Here is a 20,285-nt window from a genome sequence, read left to right on the forward strand (position 1 = left end):
GTGGTCAGGAAATGACAAATGGGTTACATATGGCAGATAATGTCCCTCAACTTACAGTTGCACCTTCAAAGGTATCTTGCCCAGACCCTTGACCCTTTATATTTGGTATAACAAGGTTTTTCTGTTTTGCTTTCCTGAGTAGTTGCGAGAGGACCTGTGGCACAAAAGTAACTATTGTTAGGGTACTAGAGTGTGATATTTCCAATAGCATGATTGGCTTGTTCTCACCTTAATACTTTGTCCCCTCGAAAGTAGAAACGAAATGGGAACACCAGTGACCCTCGCCATTTCCACATAATTATAGATATACATCAATTTATCTAACAGTCTTTGAGGAAGATAAGCATCCTGTTTTTACAAAGGCAAAAGTCAAAACTGGTTTGATGTAGGCTCCAAGAAAAATGCTACAAATCAGCTTACACATTTTTCTGGAACAAGTGAGGGAAATCAGATGATACAGTGGAATTAATAATAGCACTGTTTCATGCTAGCTGATATGTGTATGTTGCGTTGGATATGTGGGCACACAAGATTGGACCGAGTGAAAAACTATGACATACGCGATCGGCTAGGAGTAGCGCCAATTGAAAAAAAGCTTATTCAACACCGGTTGAGATGGTTTGGGCATGTCCACCGAAGACCCCAGAGGCACCGGTGCATAGAGGCATCATAAGACGGGACAATAATGTGAAGAAAGGTAGAGGTCGACAAAACTTGACATGGGAGGAGACAATCAAAAGGGACTTGAAGGAATGTAATATCTCAATGGAGTTGTGTTTGGATAGAAGTGCTTGGAAAGAAGCTATCCACGTGGCTGAACCGTGATTAGGCCTTTTTCCTTTAGTGCTCTCCAAACTTTTCCCCTCCCTTTTTCTCTCTTTCTCCTTTTGGTGACATCTTGTTGGGTTTCAACTCTAGCCTACTACAACTTGCTTGGGACTAAAAGGCTATGTTGATGTATGTATGTGTATGTATGTACTGTTTCATGCTAGCTTGTGACTAGCTACTGGCAGACCTACTGGCCAGTGGGAAATTGAAAAAAAACAGACTAAATAATGTAACAATTTTCCAAAGCCCTAGTGTTGCTGAGAAAATTCGAAAATGCAAAATTGGTGCTCAAACGTTGACACGTGTAGAGCAATATGTAAGCATTTATTAATTTGAATAAATTGGTCTAAATGCTTCTGTGGCGTACTTAAAAGCTCCATCAGCAACAATAACAAAGTGGCCGCAACTTACCAACAACTCTGTAAAACATCACGTCATCACCAGTTCAGTAACAATTAAAACAAAAAAGGTATATTTAACTGACCTTCAAGCAATAAACTGCAAGTCGCCTTCGTGTCTCTGGGTTTCCATTTTGAAGATCAGATATAATTGAATGATGAACATCTTCTTTCTGCTCAAAAATTCAATAATTAGGAAAGAAAAAGAAAGGGTTCTCAAAAGAAGGAAATAATATTAGAATCAATCATTGTGAGTAAGACTATCAGGGCATAGTATGGCTCCCGTCTCGTCCTCTCCCCTCCCTCCCACCCCTTCCCATGTCGGAGCCCATCCCACCACCAGCCCCTCGCCGGACTCCACTCTGGACCCGGCGACCAACCAGCAGCCCCTCTCCTGAAAGGGAAATGTGCCCTTGGGCCATTTTTAAGTGTTTTGGTGATTTAGTGTCCAACACAAGTGCTTAAGTGTTAATATATGCAAGGTGGTGGACAAAGTGCAAATCAAGTCAAAAGGTATGTTTCTCAGACTTAGTACATTGTTTTAAAGACTAATGTATTGTGTCTAAGTGTTGGAAACAGGAGAAAACAAATTGGAGAAAGATAGCTCTGTTTCAGCCAAAGCCAGCGTTGTCTGGGTGCACCGGACTGTCCGGTGGAGCACCGGACAGTGTCCGGTGGTGCACCGGACAGTGTCCGGTGTGCCAGGCTGGCTCAGGCGAACTTGGCGCTCTCGGGAATAAATTAACGGCGTACGGCTATAATTCACCGGACTGTTCGGTGTGCACCGGACTGTCCGGTGAGCCAACGGTCGGCCGGGCCAACGGTCGGCTGCGCGATCCGCGCGAGACACGTGGCCAAGCCAACGGTCGGGAGGGGGCACCGGACTGTCCGGTGTGCACCGGACAGTGTCCGGTGCGCCAACGGCTCCAAGGCTGCCAACGGTCGGCTTCGCCAAATAAGGAAGGAAATCCGCACCGGACGGTGTCCGGTGGTGCACCGGACAGTGTCCGGTGCGCCAGACGACAGAAGGCAAGAATTGCCTTCCCGGATTGCTCTCAATGGCTCCTAGCTGCCTTGGGGCTATAAAAGGGACCCCTAGGCGCATGAAGGAATAGACCAAGCATTCCTTGAACACTCTTGATCACTCACACTCCATTCTTGCGCACTTGTTCGACATTCTAGTGATTTGAGCTCCGTTCTAGTGTGCTAGTCTTTTGAGCTTAAGTCTGGGTCTTGTGTGTGCGTACTTGCTGTGATCTTTGTGTCTTGTGTGAGTTGCTAATCCCTCCCTTACTCCGTGCTTCTTTGTGAACATCTTTGTAAGGGCGAGAGACTCCAAGTTGTGGAGATTCCTCGCGAACGGGATATAGAAAAGAAAAGCAAACACCGTGGTATTCAAGTGGGTCTTTGGACCACTTGAGAGGGGTTGAGTGCAACCCTCGTCCGTTGGGACGCCACAACGTGGAGTAGGCAAGCGTTGGTCTTGGCCGAACCACGGGATAAACCACTGTGCCATCTCTGTGATTGATCTCTTGTGGTTATTGTGTTTTGTTGAGACTCCTCTCTAGCCACTTGGCAATACTGTGCTAACGTTTAACCAAGTTTTTGTGGCATTAAGTTCAAGTTTTACAGGATCACCTATTCACCCCCCCCCTCTAGGTACTCTCATCTCCGTCGCCGGCTGGTCCTGTTGGACTTTCCCGTCTGGCTTCGCAGGTAGGTCGTTCAAAATCCCAGAGGTGGAGCGATTCCTCTTCCACTCCCACCTCCTTGTCAAACGGGCTATGCTCCACTCCAGGTTCCTACAAAGAGGTTGTGCTCTCCGGTTCCAAGAGAGGCACTCGCTCCTCTCCTCATGTTCCTTCTGCCCGGGCTCCTCTTGCTCCTGCGTCAAGGGCCAGCTCTCCCATGTTGCAGGGCCGGACTCTTGGACGGCAGGGGAAGGACGAAGACGGCTGGATTCTGGTGGAGCGCAGGAAGAGGCATCCGGCTGCTGTGCTGCCTCCTCGTCGAGGTTCTCAGGTGGATCTCCGAGGAAGGTGTTACAACTGCCTATCCGCCTCACATCTCGTGGCTGCTTGCCGCCATCCTACACGGTGTTTCAAGTGCCTCAAGCTTGGTCACCAAGCGGCTTGGTGCACCCTCCAACCTGAAAGCAAGAAGAGGACGACGGTGTGGCAGCGTTTGAGTCATCGTGGTCCACGGCCTTCGGTGTGGCAGAGGCTGTCCAGCATGGATTGGGCCACTCCATCGAGGGAGGTGTTCCAGTGGAAGACACCAGTTTGGAGAAGAATTGCTCCACCACTGGATGCGGTGGCTTTGGCAAGTGATGAAGAACAGGTGATCGTCCACAATAAGAGAAAGAGAAGACATTCGAAGAAAGGTCGTGGAGCTTTGGAGCATAAAATCTTGGGCGCCCAAGTTTTCGAGGCTCTGCACGTCCCTCCTTGCTCTCCTGCTGCTGCTCCTGGGGGGGGGGGGCCCTCCCAGGCTCCCGTGACAAATACACCCTCCTGTGTGGTTGAATTCTCAATTGCCATGGCTAGGGAGGAGGTCAATCTTCGACGAGGTGTTGGAGGAAGTGGCATGCAATTTTGGCATCGACATTGCGGATATGACAATTCCTCAGTCCATGCCTGAGGATTTTCTCTTGGTCCTGCCAGATGAAGAAATCGCGACTCGGGTTTTGGATGAGGGAAGAGCGCTCCGTGGACCTCGCTTCAACCTAATGTTCAAAAGATGGTCTAGATTCGCTCATGCATTGTCGTCTACCATGTCGGTGCTGGTGGACATCGAGGTCCACGACATTCCGGCACACGCGTGGGACCTCTCCACGGTTTCGCAACTGCTTCATGACTCGTGTTACGTTTTGGAGCTGTTTCCCGCCACCGTGAACAAGACTAATTACTCTTCGTTTCTGTTGAGAGCTTGGTGTTTCGGTCCGGTGAAGCTTCATCGTTCTATGGAGTTGCATATCGTCGAGCACGGGCCGGAGGCACAAGCTAAGCGTTGCCTGACTTACAACGTCGTTTTAACAACATTTCCGATGGATCCTGTGGATTCGTCTGCGGTCTCTCAGTCCCCTCAGGAGGATGGGCATGGCGCTGATGATGACCCGGGATTCCAGGACCCTCCTCGACGGTCGGGTGGTGTCCAGGACCGGCAGCGGTCGGCTCTGCTCCGGCTCGGTCTGTTGCACTCCGCGGGAGTTGGAAGGGCGGGTGGTGTTCGTTCTTCGCAGGCCTCCTCGTCTCCCGGTGCTTTGGGAAGACACGAGCATTCATTGAGGCAGTCGTCTCTGCGGGGCTGGGGGCGTCGTTCCAACTGCTGACATGCCCTCGAGCTTGGTGAAGAAGACCTAGGGGGCCCTACTGGTGTTCTGGGCCCACCTTCTGCAGCACACATGGAGTTGGTTGCTGTCTCTCAAGATTCGTATCAAGCTTCTGAAGAGATTGACGCGGTTGGCGAGGCTCTGTCGACAGAAAGCGTGGATGGCGTGCGGGGTCCCGAGGCTGTGCCATCTGTGGAGAAGATGAACAATCCTCCAGTTTTATCCTCGTTGGGCCATCTTGGCTTAACTGGGCTGGCTACTGTGGGACCTGAACACGTTTCTGTTGTTGGGCCGCTGGAACGGGCTGGCGCGAATTCGCCCCAACCTGGCGATCCATTAGTGGTTTTCTTGCCATCTACTGTTGAAGCTCCTATGAGAGTATATTCGAGAAGCAGATTCAAAAGCAAACAAGCCCTGATTCAGGTGGAACAGGTGATACATGTCGAGGAGGCCAATTCTGCAGAGAAGCCTTGTCTACCTCCTTCAGAGTCCTTAGGTAACTCTGTGCCTGGGACTACTGTTGATGCCCCTGATCCTAGAGATGCTGCTGAAGTCCAACCTGATGAGGCAGCCAGTTTTGAAGCTAGAAAAAATGAGTTTTTCAAAGGAATCACCAAGCATTCATCTAGGATCCTTCATGTTCCAAGAGCTGGTATGCAAGCAGATCTTTCACCTTCCCCACCTGCTGCTCTCATGCCAAGAAGTCGTCGTGTTACGAGTGTTGGAGTGGAATTTGATATACAAGACCTAGGAGAGAGAACTACCAGGAAAGTCATGAGATCCCTGCATATTATTGCAGAGAATGAGGGGATTAGTCAGGAGGCCTTGGATGAATATGCTAGACTTTTTAAGCGCCCCCTGACTCATAGTGAGGTGGAGGCTCTTTCAGCTTTGTTTGGGTGGAGAGCCCCTGAGTCCGTCCCTCTTCAGTAAGGGTGTTGCAGTCCTTTGGGCGCAATTTGTATGTCTAATGGGTGTCGTATTATCTTTCTTAATGGATCCATCCAAAATCCTGATTTGGAATGTGAGAGGCCTTAATTCTCGTGCACGCCAAGATACAGTTAGAGAATTAGTTCTTTCTGTAAAGGCTGAGATTGTGTGTCTGCAGGAAACTAAGATGCAATCTGTTCCTAGAAGTACCATAGTCTCCATGTTGGGGTCTGAATTTGCTGATTATGTTTTTTTGCCTTCAGAAGGGGCTAGTGGTGGAATCTTGGTGGCTTGGAAAAACCATTTGAGAGTGTTCTGGTTTAACCACCTTAAACCTTTTGGTTTTCAAAGTCTGGCTCCCAAACAGGGCTTTCATCTTTCATGAATTGGTGGGAGCAAATCTCAGGAATGGTCACTGGTCTACCTAGAAAGAGTTTCAACTCGCTTGCTGCCTTGGGGGCATGGACAATTTGGAAGCTTCGAAACAGTTGTGTTTTTATGGTTGTACTCTTAGAAATAGTTTGGCTTTGTCCCTTAGGTTAGCTAGGGAGGAGAGGCGCTCTTGGGAAGTGGTTGGGGCTAAAGGTCTTTCATGCCTTCCTAAAGACTAGGGTGTTGCTGGGTGAGTTTGATGGATCTTTTCAGTTTTGTGTTTTTGGCCTTCCTAAGGAGACCTTGTACCATGTATCAGGTCTCTTTGACCTGTATTTCTTTCTTCTTGATATAGAGGCGCGGTTCTCCTGCGCTTTTGAGATAAAAAATCATTGTGAGTAAATAGTAGCAAAAATGATATCGATACAAATAAATCCATCTACATAGGTCATTTTGCAAAAGAACATCAATTATCTAGAAGACTGAAGACATGTCATGCAATCTATTTCAATGTTTTCAAAGAATTCATGCGCCTTAGATGATCGAAGTGTTAAGACCCCTTCGTTTGTTCTCCTCAACCAGCTCACTAGCACCTTTCCACAATACAAGAAAACTTTGGTCATCCAGCTAAGGTGACATTTGCTGCAAACCAGCACGGGGGTTGTCCTGTCTCAAGTAGCGCAAGAAAGGGAAGCCTGGAAGCTGGCAGGAGCTAAAGGTCTTACACAACTTTTATCTCTTGCCCCCCCAAACTTCTTAGGGTTCTTTTGGTCTGCTCTGTGGTCGTTAAATTTTAGATTTTATCTAGGGATGGATCCTTTTGTGTATTTTCAGGTTTGGACACCATGAGGGGGCTTTTTCTTTTGTCTGTATCGGTTATTTATGGGACCTTGTTTTTCTTCTTAGTATAATGGTGTGCAGCTAACATGTGCATTAGAGAAATGTCCAACAATTGAGTGTAGCAGAAATGTGTGTTGGTTTTGTGGGTACACAAGGGATCGAGTCTGAAATGAAGATATTGGGGATAGGGTCAAGGTGGCACCATTTAAGGAGAAATTGATTCAACATCGGTTGAGATGGTTTGGAGTTTGGACATGTCCAAAGGAGACCTCCGAAAGCGTTGGTGCTTAGAGGGTTTTAGAGCGGGTTGATAATACAAAAAGAGGTAGGGGGCGACCTAAAATGACTTGGGATGGGGCAGCTAAGAGAGATCTTAAGAAGTGGAATATCTCCAAAGAATTAGCTAAGGATATGTGCGCTTTGAGACTAGCAATCAACGTGCCCGAACCATGATCTGTCCTTTTTTCTGTTTACCCTTAACACTATCGTCTTTCTTTTACCCTTTCGGTGTCTTTTTTTTCTTTTTCTTTTTTTTCTATCCTTGTTTCTTGTGGGTTTTATCTCTAGCCTACCCCAACTTGCTTGGGACAAAGGGCTATGTTGTTGTTGTTGTTGTTGTCACTTATTAGAAATATAGTCAACACCACCAACAGCAACAATAAAAACCACATCAAAGCCTTTTATTCGAAGCCAGAACTAACACTGGTCAAGCACAAAAAAGGTTCAAACACAAGGACAGCAAATTCAGCTCAGTTGATTGGAAAATAATGTTCCCAAATGTCCTCCTCCAGAGTGCAACTTCTCTGGACTCTGACCACTGCTCCCTGATCTTGGGTCTTAGATATAACATGTTTGGAAAACAAAGATTTCACTTCAAGTCCTTTTGGACCAAAATCGAAGGCTTTCATGAAACTGTCCAGGCAGCATGGGACTCGGTTGAAACTGACCATTCTCCTTTCCTGGCCCTTGACAAGAAACTTAAGGTGACAGCTAAAAGATTGCAGGGTTGGAGTGAGAAGCGGGTGGGTCATGTTAGATCTCAGTTGGCCTTGGCAAAGGAGTTGTTACATAGGCTCGAGATGGCGCAGGATATTAGAACCCTCACCCTGGCTGAGGTCTGGCTCAAGAATAAACTGGAAAAAAAAAACAGACCCTATTGCTTGCTTCTTTCAAACGCACTATGGCAAGACTGAGATCAAGGATCACATGACTTAAAGAAGGGGATGCTAACTCAAAGTTTTTCCACATGCATGCAAGGCATCGCAAAAGGAAGAACCTGGTCACTAAACTCACTAAATTGGTGGATGGAGACCGTATCCTAATAAACCATATCAAAAAAGCATCGGTGATGGATGACTTCTACTCAGAGAAAGGACAATTGATCTAGAGGCCCTTGGTCTACCAAGACATGAGCTATCAGATCTTGACTCTCCTTTCTCAGAGCATGAGGTATGGAGAACCATCAATGAGCTACCTTCGGATAAGGCCCCTGGTCCAAATGGGTTCATTGGACGTTTCTATAAGGTCTGTTGGAGCACTATAAAAGATGATATTATGGCTGCTATTTGGAGCAGGAAGTTTGATCATTTCAGTAAACTCAACACGGCATATATTACATTGGTTCCAAAAACAGATGGATGATCAAGTTAAGGACTTTCGCCCAATAAGCCTAGTGCACAGTTTTGCAAAGCTGGTTACTAAGATCCTGGCTAATCGGCTAGCAAAAAGATTGACTGAGATGGTTTCCCCAAGTCAAAGCGCTTTCATAAAAGGAAGGTTCATCCAGGATAATTTCATGTTAGTGCAACAAACCTCAAGGTTGTTCCATCAACAAAACATGCCTAGACTGCTTTTCAAGTTGGACATAGCAAAGGCTTTCGACTCTGTCTCTTGGCCCTTCCTAATTGAAGTAATGCAGCATATGGGTTTTGGACATATCTGGTGAGACATTGTCTGTGGATTATTAGCCTATTAGCCTCTTCCAATACTCAGGTGTTGCTCAATGGTGTCCCAGGTAAGCTGATTAAGCATAGAAGAGGGCTTAGATAGGGAGATCCTCTCTCCCCGATGCTATTTATCCTTGCTATGGATGTTCTTGGCCTTCTTTATTCCAAAGCTGAGGAAGTAGGCTTACTCCAGCAACTGTCAAGAAGGAAATGGCTTCACAGAGTCTCGAAGTATGCAGATGATCTGGTGATGTTCTTGCACCCTACAGCTACAGATATTTCAATTTCTCTGGATATCCTCCAGCTTTTTGGTGATGCATCTGGCCTCTACTATAATCAACAGAAATCAAATGTGTACCCTATCAAATGCCCCGAGGAGACTATTGAGGAAATTATGAGCTGGCTGCCTTATGAGATTGCAACCTTTCCTTGCAGATATTTGGGTCTCCCCTTGTCTTTACATAAATTATCCAGGAATCAGTCTCAGCAGTTTGTGGACAAAATTACAGAGCGCCTACCAAACTAGAAGGCTGACTTGATGAGTAGAGCAGGGAGAAGAATTCTAGTGCTTTCTAGTGAAGCATGTCCTCACTAGCATGACGGTCTATATTGTCAAGGGTTGTGTACCCTCGAGTAGCTGGACCGCGGCTACGTAGTTCGTAGCCGCCAGCCATCTTCTCCGACGAGGTAATTCCTCGGCCACAGGCTTAGTGAAGACAAGGAGATAGGATATATCTTTGTTGACCTCCAAAGTGCATCTTACATGGATATATATATGGCCCATGGCCCCAACTAATCAGCCCTATACTTTAGGATCTAAGCTAACACTAATCCTTACCTTTCCTAACTTCTCTCCTGGCGGTTACCTGACCTATCCAACCAGGACAGCTACTTCCAGCGTGTTGCTGCGCTCAGCCGCCCGCCGCACATCCCTAGCCCTACGGCACCTAGCATACTTGAGTCCCCACATGACATCTCTCCCCTCCTCGAGAGGCAACTCGTCCGCAAGCTGGAAAGCAGGATACTTGGTGACGAACGGCTCGATGTCCTCCCAAGTTGCTGACGCCGCAGTTTGGCCCTTCCACTGTACCAAGACCTGGCGCACCCAGCGAGCGATGTGTGTCTTGACAGCTCATTCCGGCTCCGGGATCACCGCCCCATGGTGGATGAGCGGCAGAGGCGGAGGAACCTCCGATGGTAGTCCCTAGAACTTTTTGAGGAGACCCACGTGGAAGACGTCGTGGAGACGGGTCCATGGCAGCAGGGCGAGGCGGACAGCGACGTTGTTGTAGGGCCGAAGAAGCGTGGTTTGAGCTTGCCGAAGACCTCTTGAGGCAGTGAAGCTGTCGTGCGATGACGGAGGCAGAGAAGCACCCAATCGCCCACCTGGTGGGAGACATTGTGGTGCGTTTTGTCGTAGTGCCACTTCTGGACCGCCTGCGCCTGTTCGAGGCAATAGCAGACATCCGCGAAGAACTCCTGGCGCTCCTCCATAGTCTTGGCGATGGCTGCTACCCGTGTGTCACCCGGTTCGTAGGACCGGATAGACAGCGGGTCGCGCTCGTAGACGACCCGGAATGGCGTGTCCCGCAGCGAGGTCTGGTACGCCATGTTGAAGACATATTTCGCCCACGGAAGCCACTGCAGCCACTGTCGCGGACTGCCCGTTGGACTGGGGATTGAATCACGCTATCAGATGTCTTTTATGTGACAAGCAAGGTGAAACCCTAAACCACTTGCTCGTGGGTTGTGTCTTCTCAAGAGTTTTCTGGTACAACCTGCTAAGAACGTTTGGGCTGCATAGTTTAGCCCCACAGCCAGATACAGTTTCCTTTATGGATTGGTGGGAGATGGTATCAGAGACATCAAATGGTCTGGTCAGGGAAGGTCTTGACTCCCTCATCATTTTAGGATCTTGGATGATTTGGAAGCATCGCAATAGAGCCATTTTTAATGGAGGGTCCCCCAGCCTTCCTGATTATGGAGCATGCAGATGAGAAAAGAAGAAGCTAGGAAATTGTTGGAGCCAAAGGGCTCTCCTTGGCTGCCCCCTGCATAGGTTGTTGTAGGGAGTGTGTGTTTTTTATGGATCCTTTCATGTACGAGTGTTACTGGCTTCCATAAGGAGTGCGTTGTTTTTTGGGTCTCTTTAGACCCTTGTCTCTCTCTTCTTAATATATATCTAAAACGCAGTTCTCCTGCGTTTTTCGAGAAAAAGAAATAAGGGCAGCAAAATGGTTACGAGTACAATGACTGATAGCAACATAGAGCACTTGAAATGTTTGAACTTACTTGCTCCCCAAGAAAGTGTGCTGATACAGAGTTTAATGAATAAGAACTCAACTTGTAATCCCGTTGCATAGCCTGCATCATATCCAGGTAGTGAAGATAAACATGAAACAATCTAATGAAAACAACAAACAGTGATTTAATTGTCAAGAAAAAGTGGATCGCTACCTGCAGGAGATCAAATTGCACTCTTCCTTCAATAGTAACATCCTTACTTTCACGCACACCATATTGCCTAGATATGTACAACAACCTCGTCATTATTTTCGTTTTACATGAAAAAAATCATAAATCTTTCGTTTCCATTTCTATTTTTTCATGATGAATTTCATTTCCAGTTGCAACTTGCAAATCAAGAAAGTCCAAAGCATTAATATTGGTAGTGAAAAAAAATGAAAATTGTAACAAGTTGGGAACTGGGGATTGTGAAAACCACGGGCATGATGTAGATCTAGGCGCCTAAAGCTCTCTATGGATCACAAATTTCAACCATGTTTGTGCTAAAAGATAGAAATACAGTGGATATCATAATGCAGATGTTGAAGTCTATAAGTGACTAATTAGTTGCCCATACATTGCTAGGGTTTCTATATATCATATAGGTAAACCTTGCTTAAATGAGATATTTATTCAAACAAGATTATAAAAAAAATTCGAATTATTAGTACATGCATATATTTGTAGTATATTGTCATGGGCATCATAGGGAGCGGTCACTCATGTGGGGTCGCACCTATGTGCGCCAAAAGCGAGAGGCCACAGGGGGCGCTGGCAGCAGCGCGCGCAAGGAAGGCATGGCAAAGGAAAGCGCGCACAAGGAAGGCATGGCAAAGGAAAGCGCGCGCAAGGAAGGCATGGCAAAGGAAAGTGACTGATTTGGTGGCTAAATTGATAGACCTAAATTTAGGGGAGATAATTTCAATTAGTCACTTGCCTAATTAGTGGTTGCCTAGTTGGTCAACCGGTGGCCTATATATAGGCCTGTACGCAGGAGACAAAGGAAGAAGGAATACATTATCAAACCAATCTCTCTCTCTTGCAATGACCCTCAAGCGCCTAGGGCTGCTACCCTAGAACCAAGCCTACGGCAGAGGGGTATAACCTCGCCGGAGAAGACAGCTACCCCCATGGACCGAAGGTCCATGACACCTGGTATCAGCTCCAGGTTATCCTCACCACCACCAGCCGCCCATCCCTCACCACCACCAGCCGCCGCGCCATCAGCCGCCGCAACGCCCTCCCACCCGCCCTCTCCAATTCCAGATGCATTCACTCGGCTCAAAGAGAGTTTTGGCCGCTTCGCAGAGCAGTGGGATCGGTTTGTTGTGATGTTCCACCGCTACAAGGAGAAGACAGAGAAGGAACTCCAAGCAGCGGTGCGGCTTCAAACGGCAGCGCGAGGGTTCCTGGCATGCCGCCAGGTACAGTCCCTTCGTGGGGAGAAACACCTTGCTATGGCCTCCAGGGCCACCCCATGGCCGTCATCACATGAGCAGGTCGTGGTGCGCCTGCAAGCCGCAGTGCGCGGCTTCCTTGTTAGGCGGGCGGTGCGGAAGCTACACTTGCTGATCAGCTCATCGCTGCACCAACTCGCAGCCTGCGTGCCCAACCACCAGGTCTCATCTATACTTTTTGAACCCCCTGCAGAAGTCGAGATCTGGGTATGCAGCCCCCCTGCACGGCCAAAGAGGGTCGTCTCCTTCATTCGGGCACCTGCCTTGGTGTTGGACAGACCCAACATAAGAACGAGTTGGTTCCTCCTCCACCTTTCATCCAACGTGAAGGCCGCAGTTCAGCTCTTTCCTTGGGATCCAGGAGGACAGGAGGACATAGCTGCAGTTCAAATTTATATTTTAGTTCCACAATTATTTTGTATTTTCGTCTTAAATAATAAAGGTAAGCCGAGATGTAAAAGGCTTAACCTTAAGTCGTGTTAGGTAAGTCTATGGCAGCTCGAGGACGAGCTGGTCCTCAAGGGAGGGGGAGATGTCATGGGCATCATAGGGAGCGGTCACTCATGTGGGGTCGCACCTATGTGCGCCAAAAGCGAGAGGCCACAGGGGGCGCTGGCAGCAGCGCGCGCAAGGAAGGCATGGCAAAGGAAAGCGCGCACAAGGAAGGCATGGCAAAGGAAAGCGCGCGCAAGGAAGGCATGGCAAAGGAAAGTGACTGATTTGGTGGCTAAATTGATAGACCTAAATTTAGGGGAGATAATTTCAATTAGTCACTTGCCTAATTAGTGGTTGCCTAGTTGGTCAACCGGTGGCCTATATATAGGCCTGTACGCAGGAGACAAAGGAAGAAGGAATACATTATCAAACCAATCTCTCTCTCTTGCAATGACCCTCAAGCGCCTAGGGCTGCTACCCTAGAACCAAGCCTACGGCAGAGGGGTATAACCTCGCCGGAGAAGACAGCTACCCCCATGGACCGAAGGTCCATGACATATATCTCCTTTATATAACACAAATAGACATGAGTTACAGTGGTAGAAGCCAAGCGCTTTATACCAAGCAAGCAGGGTTCAAATCCTCCTCCATACCCCATTTTTGGATATTTATTCCGCGCGGGAAGGGAAATTTATTCGCTTGTTGCACTCGCTGTAGGAGGTGACACACGAAGAAACTCACACTTAAATATAGTAGAAAATTGTCTACCTTCTCCTAACAGCTTAATCTTTTGGGTTGAACTGGTTAGTGCGTCCACTCTAACATGGTATCAAAGTCAGAGGTCTCGAGTTCGAATCCTGGCAGAGGCTTTATTTGTGCCTCCACCCTTTTATTTCCAAGTTTGTGCCTTTCTCTCTAGCTACACATGAATTATTTCCACGTTTATGTCTTTCTATCTGGCCGCACGTGAGTGAGGATGTTGAAGTGTATAAGTGGATTGTCTACCTTCTCCTAAAAGCTTAAGCTTTTGGGTTAAACTAGTTAGTGCGCCCACTATAACAGCATAAAATATGACTACCCACAGAAACTGTGAATGAAATGTGTGAAATATCAAATATGAACATGGTACAGCTCATTATACGGTAACATGACATCTAAAAAAATATGTGACTTTTCTCCTTAAGACAAATGAGCAAGATTTGTATGCCAGCTAATCCAGAATCAGATAAATAGATGCAGCGGTAGAATCAAATAAAGCACAAAAATAAAAAAAAACATGAGACACACATGCAAGCATACAATAAAACTAAGCAACATAGTGCTTCAATGATATGCTAGCACCTACCCCTCACACACCACAAAAAAAGGAAATTGTCTAAATATGTTACTATAAAAGGACAACAGAATATGTAACAGATATTTTATTGACTAAGACAATTGTATGATTAAGGCGAAGTAATAAATATTAAATGCATAGAGGATAGAGGTACAAGAAGTGACCTCGAGGAAAAGGTCGTATCACGGACACGAACACGACTATTTCTGATTCGGCCAAGTATTGGAAACTCCGCTATCTTGAGAACCTCAGCCCTCTGCAAATGTGTGTAATCAAATTGTACCAAATATGGCTGATTGTCAATTGGCCTAAAAAATCTGAACACTCTACAGGTGTTATTGTACCTCAATAAGATAGGGCATGTCAAATTTGCAAATGTTGTATCCAATTATGATATCAGGATCCACTTCACGTATGAAATCCTGCAAATTATTTCCAAATAAGAATCAGATAATTTTCGGCCAAGTCCTTTGTCTACAATAAGAAAATGTATTTAACTTCTTTTCAGGAATAAGTGTGTTTGTTTTAAATTTTTTTCTTGAGGAATAATGACATTTAGTTTTAGCAAAAAAAACAAATGTTAACCGCATATAGCAAGTAAAAGGGTAAACAAATTCAAAATGTGGATACAAAAGGCAAAGAGAATGAAACCATTACTGGCAAATGAAGAAAATACCATGGATAAAGGCGCTATAAATTCATTTTCCAAAGAAGATAAAGGCAATATACAACCATACAGCACGTTCAATTGAATTTGGTAACTCCAAAGACAGCAAGCAACACATACCCTCCATGCAAGTAGAATATCTCTCTCTGCATCAAATGACATAACCTCGACTCCCACAATGGGAGAGCAGGATTTAAGAGTCATGACATTCCGTACAAAAGGTTGGTCTTCTCCTTGATGTGTAACCAAATTAGCTATCTATTTAAATCCAAAGGAGTAAATCAATAAATTGTAAACATAAAGACCTGTATTGAAACTAAATGGTAACGAGTATCAGATACATGAATAATGAACTCAACCTGAATAACAGGATCATGAGTTGGTTCTGGGAAATGACCTTTGCGACCAGCACATTCAATATCAAAACTTAATATGCGAAACGGGGCCATCTTAGAATATTCTCCTTCAGCCGCATGGCTTACCAGATCTGAGTATCTGTTAGTTGTGTTAAGAATAGACATAACTGAACAACATCACAGTTTAGTAAATAGATGAAAGCATTCAATTAAGTATAGAAGGATACAAGCAATCTAGCTCTAGCTGACAATAGGACATGATACAGGCTGCTTTCCTGTATTTCCCAGCAGGAAGCTCAATCCAGTTGCCACCAACAATATTGCAATCAATCATGAAACGAAGGGCAAAAAGAATGTTGCTTTCATATGTCAGAAAACTCTTTGAACCAAGGCCTTCAATTGTTATGCCCCTTTCCAGGATACCTATAATGTGCAAACAATTTCCATTTAAAGGCTAGTTTGGGAACTCCATTTTTTAAGGGATTCTATTTTACCAAGGGAAAATGAACTAATTTCCCTTGGGAAAATAGGGTTCCCAAACTAGCCCTAAGACAGCAAAGGGAAAAAAACTTGGATGATCAGAGGAATGAAGTAGATATCATAAAATCACATGATAATACATTGACATGGAACCAAAAATAAAATTGCTCCATAGGTTATCCATCAATTAAATAAATAAAAGATAGTGAGGTCAATCTACAAGACTTAGCAATAATAGATGTATTGTATCTTAAGAATGCCACTAACCACGACAGCTAGCAACCATGGTAGGCAGAGCGACTACTATCTTGAGGAAAGGTTGAGATTGTTGTGTTTGGTAATGCATAATTGTCTGCTTCTGCACAAGCTCAACTCTCTTCACGAACCTTGGAACATTGCTGCTTCTATTTGACTCCTTCATCCTCCCCTGTAGTACAGTTTGAAGAAACCATAAGGAAACCATGTACTGCCAAAGTACTCTATTTCCTTAGAAGCTGAGTTCAAGGTAATGATTGCAAGTACAAACCTCTAGTGTTTGATGAAAGCGTGATATATCATCAGGACCCATCCCTGAAGGACAGCCAATATAGAAATATGGCTCAAATCCATGCACCTGACAGCATAAGCTGTGGCCTACACATGTTACATGGTTATTAGCATCAGAGTTCAGCCAAAACTATATGACAACGATTTCTTTCCTGAAAGATAATAGAATACTCAAGATATTACCTTCTCTGGTGACACCAAAAATCCTGAGTATGGCTGCTGAACCAGATGAGCTGGGGAGTAATTCTTTGTGGCTCTCACCAATAACATAATCTATTTCCAACTGCTGAAAAGCTAGAATATCCAATACAAACAGAAGAGTAGAAAGTGTAAGATGAAGCCAACTATCCTGAATATATGTTCATACAAAGTTCAAATTAAAACAAAACTAGGTGACTATCTATTTAAGTAGCAAAAAACATTGAATCTCAATTAGCATTGAGCATGTACAAGTAGGGGTGGTAATGGGTCATGATCCAGATGCTTCTTCACAATTTGTTTGAGCCCTTAATTAATTTTAGTTCAAAAATGAATAGGAATAGAGCCTGATCCTAATCGATCCGATCCTTTAATTTTATAGTGTAAAATTTAGAGCCCATTACCACCCATATGTACAAGTTGACTGTTAAGCAAGTCCAGAGTTTAAAGTTTTAAGGCTCGTAACTCAAAGTGAATCAAAAGTGTATAAACATATATAAGTATAATGTTTGACAGAAAATAGGTTCGCTTCATAAATTAATTCAGAGGCACCAAATTTGGAAAACTGCTAGGTGATTTTATGATCCTCTATCATGATTGATGGTAATATCCATCTCAGATTGGCAGGTGATACAAGCAGAACTTTGAGCTAGGACTGTGAAATTGTACAAGACAAAAAAATAGAGGTTTATGAGATACTTCTAGGAAGTAGGATGGCAGAAGTTGTACTACCTTTAAAACCGTTAACCCTTGATTTGATATTTATATCTATGATTCATAGATAGCAGCTAGTTGCATCACTCATGATTAGAAAAACAGTCACAGACTCACAGTTTTGAAAAGTGCATAAGACACTGAAAAAGTGTCTTTCTTTCTGTCCAAAACTACCCTGGGATACAAAGATGGTAACGATAAACTTCACTAATCAACCTGATATACTAACGCACATATTAGTCCGAAACAATAATTGCTCGCCTTTTGCCCAAACTTGCAAAGTACCATTGTCCCAAGTTCCTGAACACTACAACCCTAAGAGAACATATATCTGCATAAAATTTTGCCTAGCTCCAGACCGCATCAAGGCAACTTGACTAAAACAGCATTGCCAAAATTATTATAACCCTATCCAAATGACACTCGGTTGACAGCAAATCATTATCAATCCGACAAAGCAGTACTAAATCCAAACCCCAACGCACTCCACACGCAGCCTGTCAGACCCCAACAAACACATCTCGGAACACTGAATCCATGAAGACCCGGATAAGGAGGGTGAGCGCCGGGAGAGAAAAGGGAAACCGGGTCATACCGACAGTGCGGGAGCATCCGGCGGCGAGGTCGGTGGGTATTGCGGGGCGCTTCCACCGCGCGAGGCGGGACGCGAGTGCCTCGTCGCGCTGGAGCATCAGCAGCGCCGCCTCGTCCTCCGCCAGGATGGACTCATCCAGGAACACGTCCTCGTCCATCATGTCCTCCTCCACGGCGGCCGCCGCCGACGCGGGAGGAGGCACATGCGGCGTGCCGGGGCTGGGATTGACCCTCTTCGCCGCCGCACCGGAGGGAGCGAGGGGCGGGGGACCCCGCCGCTTGCCGCCGCGTCCGCCTGAGTTCATCGCCGGAGGGACGAAGGTGGGACCGAGAGGGGGAGAGGGAGGCGGGAAGTGCGGGGACTGAAACTGGGAGTTCCCGCCATTACTGGCGAGGTAGGGTTTAATACGAAACGAGAGGAGGTCCAAAAATACGCCTCCCCTTATTGGTTACGTTAATCAACAGACGTATTCAGGGAGCATTGAAGGGCACGCTAGTGTTCGGCATTCCTAGGCCCTGTTTTTTCGGCTTCTGACACCAAAATCTGCTGCGGACTGTCAAACGCTCAACTTTTCAGCCAGCTTCTATAAAATTTGTTAGGGTAAAAACCATTCAAAATCAACATAAACACATAATCGGTTGATTCGTTGTAATAGTAGGAATCCGCTACTTTCTAGATTCTGAGCCCTATGAACAACTTTATCGTCCTCTACACGTAATCGTAATGATATTCAGATTCTCCTCATAGCCAGATTCTTCCCACAGCCAGATTTTTAGAAAAGCTGGTCAAAAAAAGTTGAACCAAACAGACCCATAATTTCCTACTTATATATTGTTTGGAACATGCTTTTGTTGAAGGTCCTTGAGATGATAAATCTCGGACATTTTTTAATTTGTTTGAGAAATAATGAGGTACTCTCTCCGTTCATAAATATATGATATTGTTGACTTTTTTCAAAATTTTGACCATTCATTTTATTTAAAATATTTATTCAAAAATGAAAAAGTTTAAGTCACGCTCAAACAACATTAGGTCATAAAACAAATCATAAGAAAATAAATGATAAATCATGATATATTTTAAATAAAACAAGTGGTCAAACTTTTAAAAAAAATCAACGATGTCATATATTTATGAATAAAGATAGTAACATCCATGGTAAGCGTGGGAACTAGGTGATAGCTTGTCGTTAGGGTCAAAGTGGAGCATCTTATGTCCTGTTTGGTTCCATTAGTCCAAGAACTAAAGTTTAGTCCCTACATGTTTGGTTTCAGTGGCTAAAGGTGTATTTGTTTCTCTCATAGAGTATATAAGTTGGATTATAGTGGAAGGTGTGAGGGTAAAATATAACTTTGGATATACAAATAAGTTGAAATAAGCTAGCATCTAGTAGCTTATTTTTAACTTTTTTATGATCTCAAAGTGGTATTTTACCCTTCTACCTTTACCATAATCTAACTTGTATAATATATGAGAAAAACAAACATGGCGTAAATAGACTCTAAACACATTAAATGAATTACATAAAGACTAGAATGCCCCTCTCCTTATTTCATGTATACAGTGCAGATTCTCTATGCAAGAGTAATTGGAGTAAATGATGTTATTTAGTCCCTTTTAGCACCCATGTGAGGAACTAGAAAAAAAACTAATTATTCTCTACTTCAATCCTTCTGTTTGGTAAAAATGACTAAACGGGACTAAAGATTAGTCCATGTAACTAAACGAGGGCTTAGAGCAATCGAAGGTCGAAGCACGTCACCGAGTAAACGGACGAGGATTCAGGAGACATGTGAAACACGTCTCTAAGGGGAAAGTATGACATTGCCCTCAACTGGTTTTATAGAATATCTACTACTTATTAAGGCGGTAAGGGGGAGGCTGCCATTCCCATTCCCCCCTCCCCGCAAAGTCCATTCCCATTCCCATTCCCGGCTGCCATTCCGTATTCTGTCATTCTCTCCCCGCAATTCTCATTCCCACGTGCATCCCACGCCTAGCTAAAATTAAATTAAAAAAACATAAATGTGGCCTCAATAGGATTCGAACCTGCGACCTCTCAAGCAAATGTGCTCGTACCTACCACTACACCACATGTGTGTTTATGTCAAAATCTGTTACAGTAAAAATATCTACTACATCTCTCCCAAAGCCTACCTGGTACTTTTGCACAATGTGTAGTAGTAGATAATTATCAACAAGATTCCTGAATTATATTTTTGGATGGAGGGAGTAGTATTTAAAGAAGAGCCTTGCATGCAATTTTTTTTGTTTGAATAATATTTTCAACTTAAATTCTTTTTATATGTGTGACATTTATTCTCCGTAATATTTTTTCCATGGATCTGACTTGTGAGTTATTTTCATAAACCAACGCTAAAGATGAATCCATGTTTCTTACTTGGAAACCCCGAACAAACACCACTGGTAGGAGGCGCTCGCGTTGGCGTCGCTCATCGACGACGAGAAGAAGTTTGGCGACTGCCAGTTCGACCTCTAGAAGCAGTACTACGTGGCTGCATGCGTCACTGTGTTCGGCAAGCTCCGCCGCAGCCGCCGCTTGGACGCGG

General features: G+C 45.0%; 1 protein-coding gene across 1 annotated transcript in view; it reads right to left on the minus strand.

Annotated features, from left to right (window-relative positions):
• Positions 1 to 18,135, minus strand: part of LOC103654581 (DNA polymerase delta catalytic subunit) — a 29,445-nt gene extending 11,310 nt beyond the window's left edge. The window contains exons 1-14 of the mRNA XM_008681422.4: positions 17,716 to 18,135; positions 16,392 to 16,502; positions 16,189 to 16,295; positions 15,930 to 16,089; positions 15,410 to 15,605; positions 15,186 to 15,321; positions 14,947 to 15,084; positions 14,504 to 14,581; positions 14,324 to 14,415; positions 11,103 to 11,169; positions 10,938 to 11,009; positions 1,313 to 1,399; positions 229 to 348; positions 56 to 154 (exon numbers count right to left, since the gene is read on the minus strand). Of these exons, the coding sequence (XP_008679644.2) occupies positions 56 to 154; positions 229 to 348; positions 1,313 to 1,399; positions 10,938 to 11,009; positions 11,103 to 11,169; positions 14,324 to 14,415; positions 14,504 to 14,581; positions 14,947 to 15,084; positions 15,186 to 15,321; positions 15,410 to 15,605; positions 15,930 to 16,089; positions 16,189 to 16,295; positions 16,392 to 16,502; positions 17,716 to 18,019 (1,767 nt within the window). The 5' untranslated portion in view covers positions 18,020 to 18,135. The remainder of the gene's footprint in view (positions 1 to 55; positions 155 to 228; positions 349 to 1,312; positions 1,400 to 10,937; positions 11,010 to 11,102; positions 11,170 to 14,323; positions 14,416 to 14,503; positions 14,582 to 14,946; positions 15,085 to 15,185; positions 15,322 to 15,409; positions 15,606 to 15,929; positions 16,090 to 16,188; positions 16,296 to 16,391; positions 16,503 to 17,715) is intronic.
• Between the last annotated feature and the right edge of the window lie 2,150 nt (positions 18,136 to 20,285).

This window comes from Zea mays, chromosome 4 (genome assembly GCF_902167145.1).
Source record: "Zea mays cultivar B73 chromosome 4, Zm-B73-REFERENCE-NAM-5.0, whole genome shotgun sequence".
In the NCBI taxonomy this organism is placed as follows: domain Eukaryota; kingdom Viridiplantae; phylum Streptophyta; class Magnoliopsida; order Poales; family Poaceae; genus Zea; species Zea mays.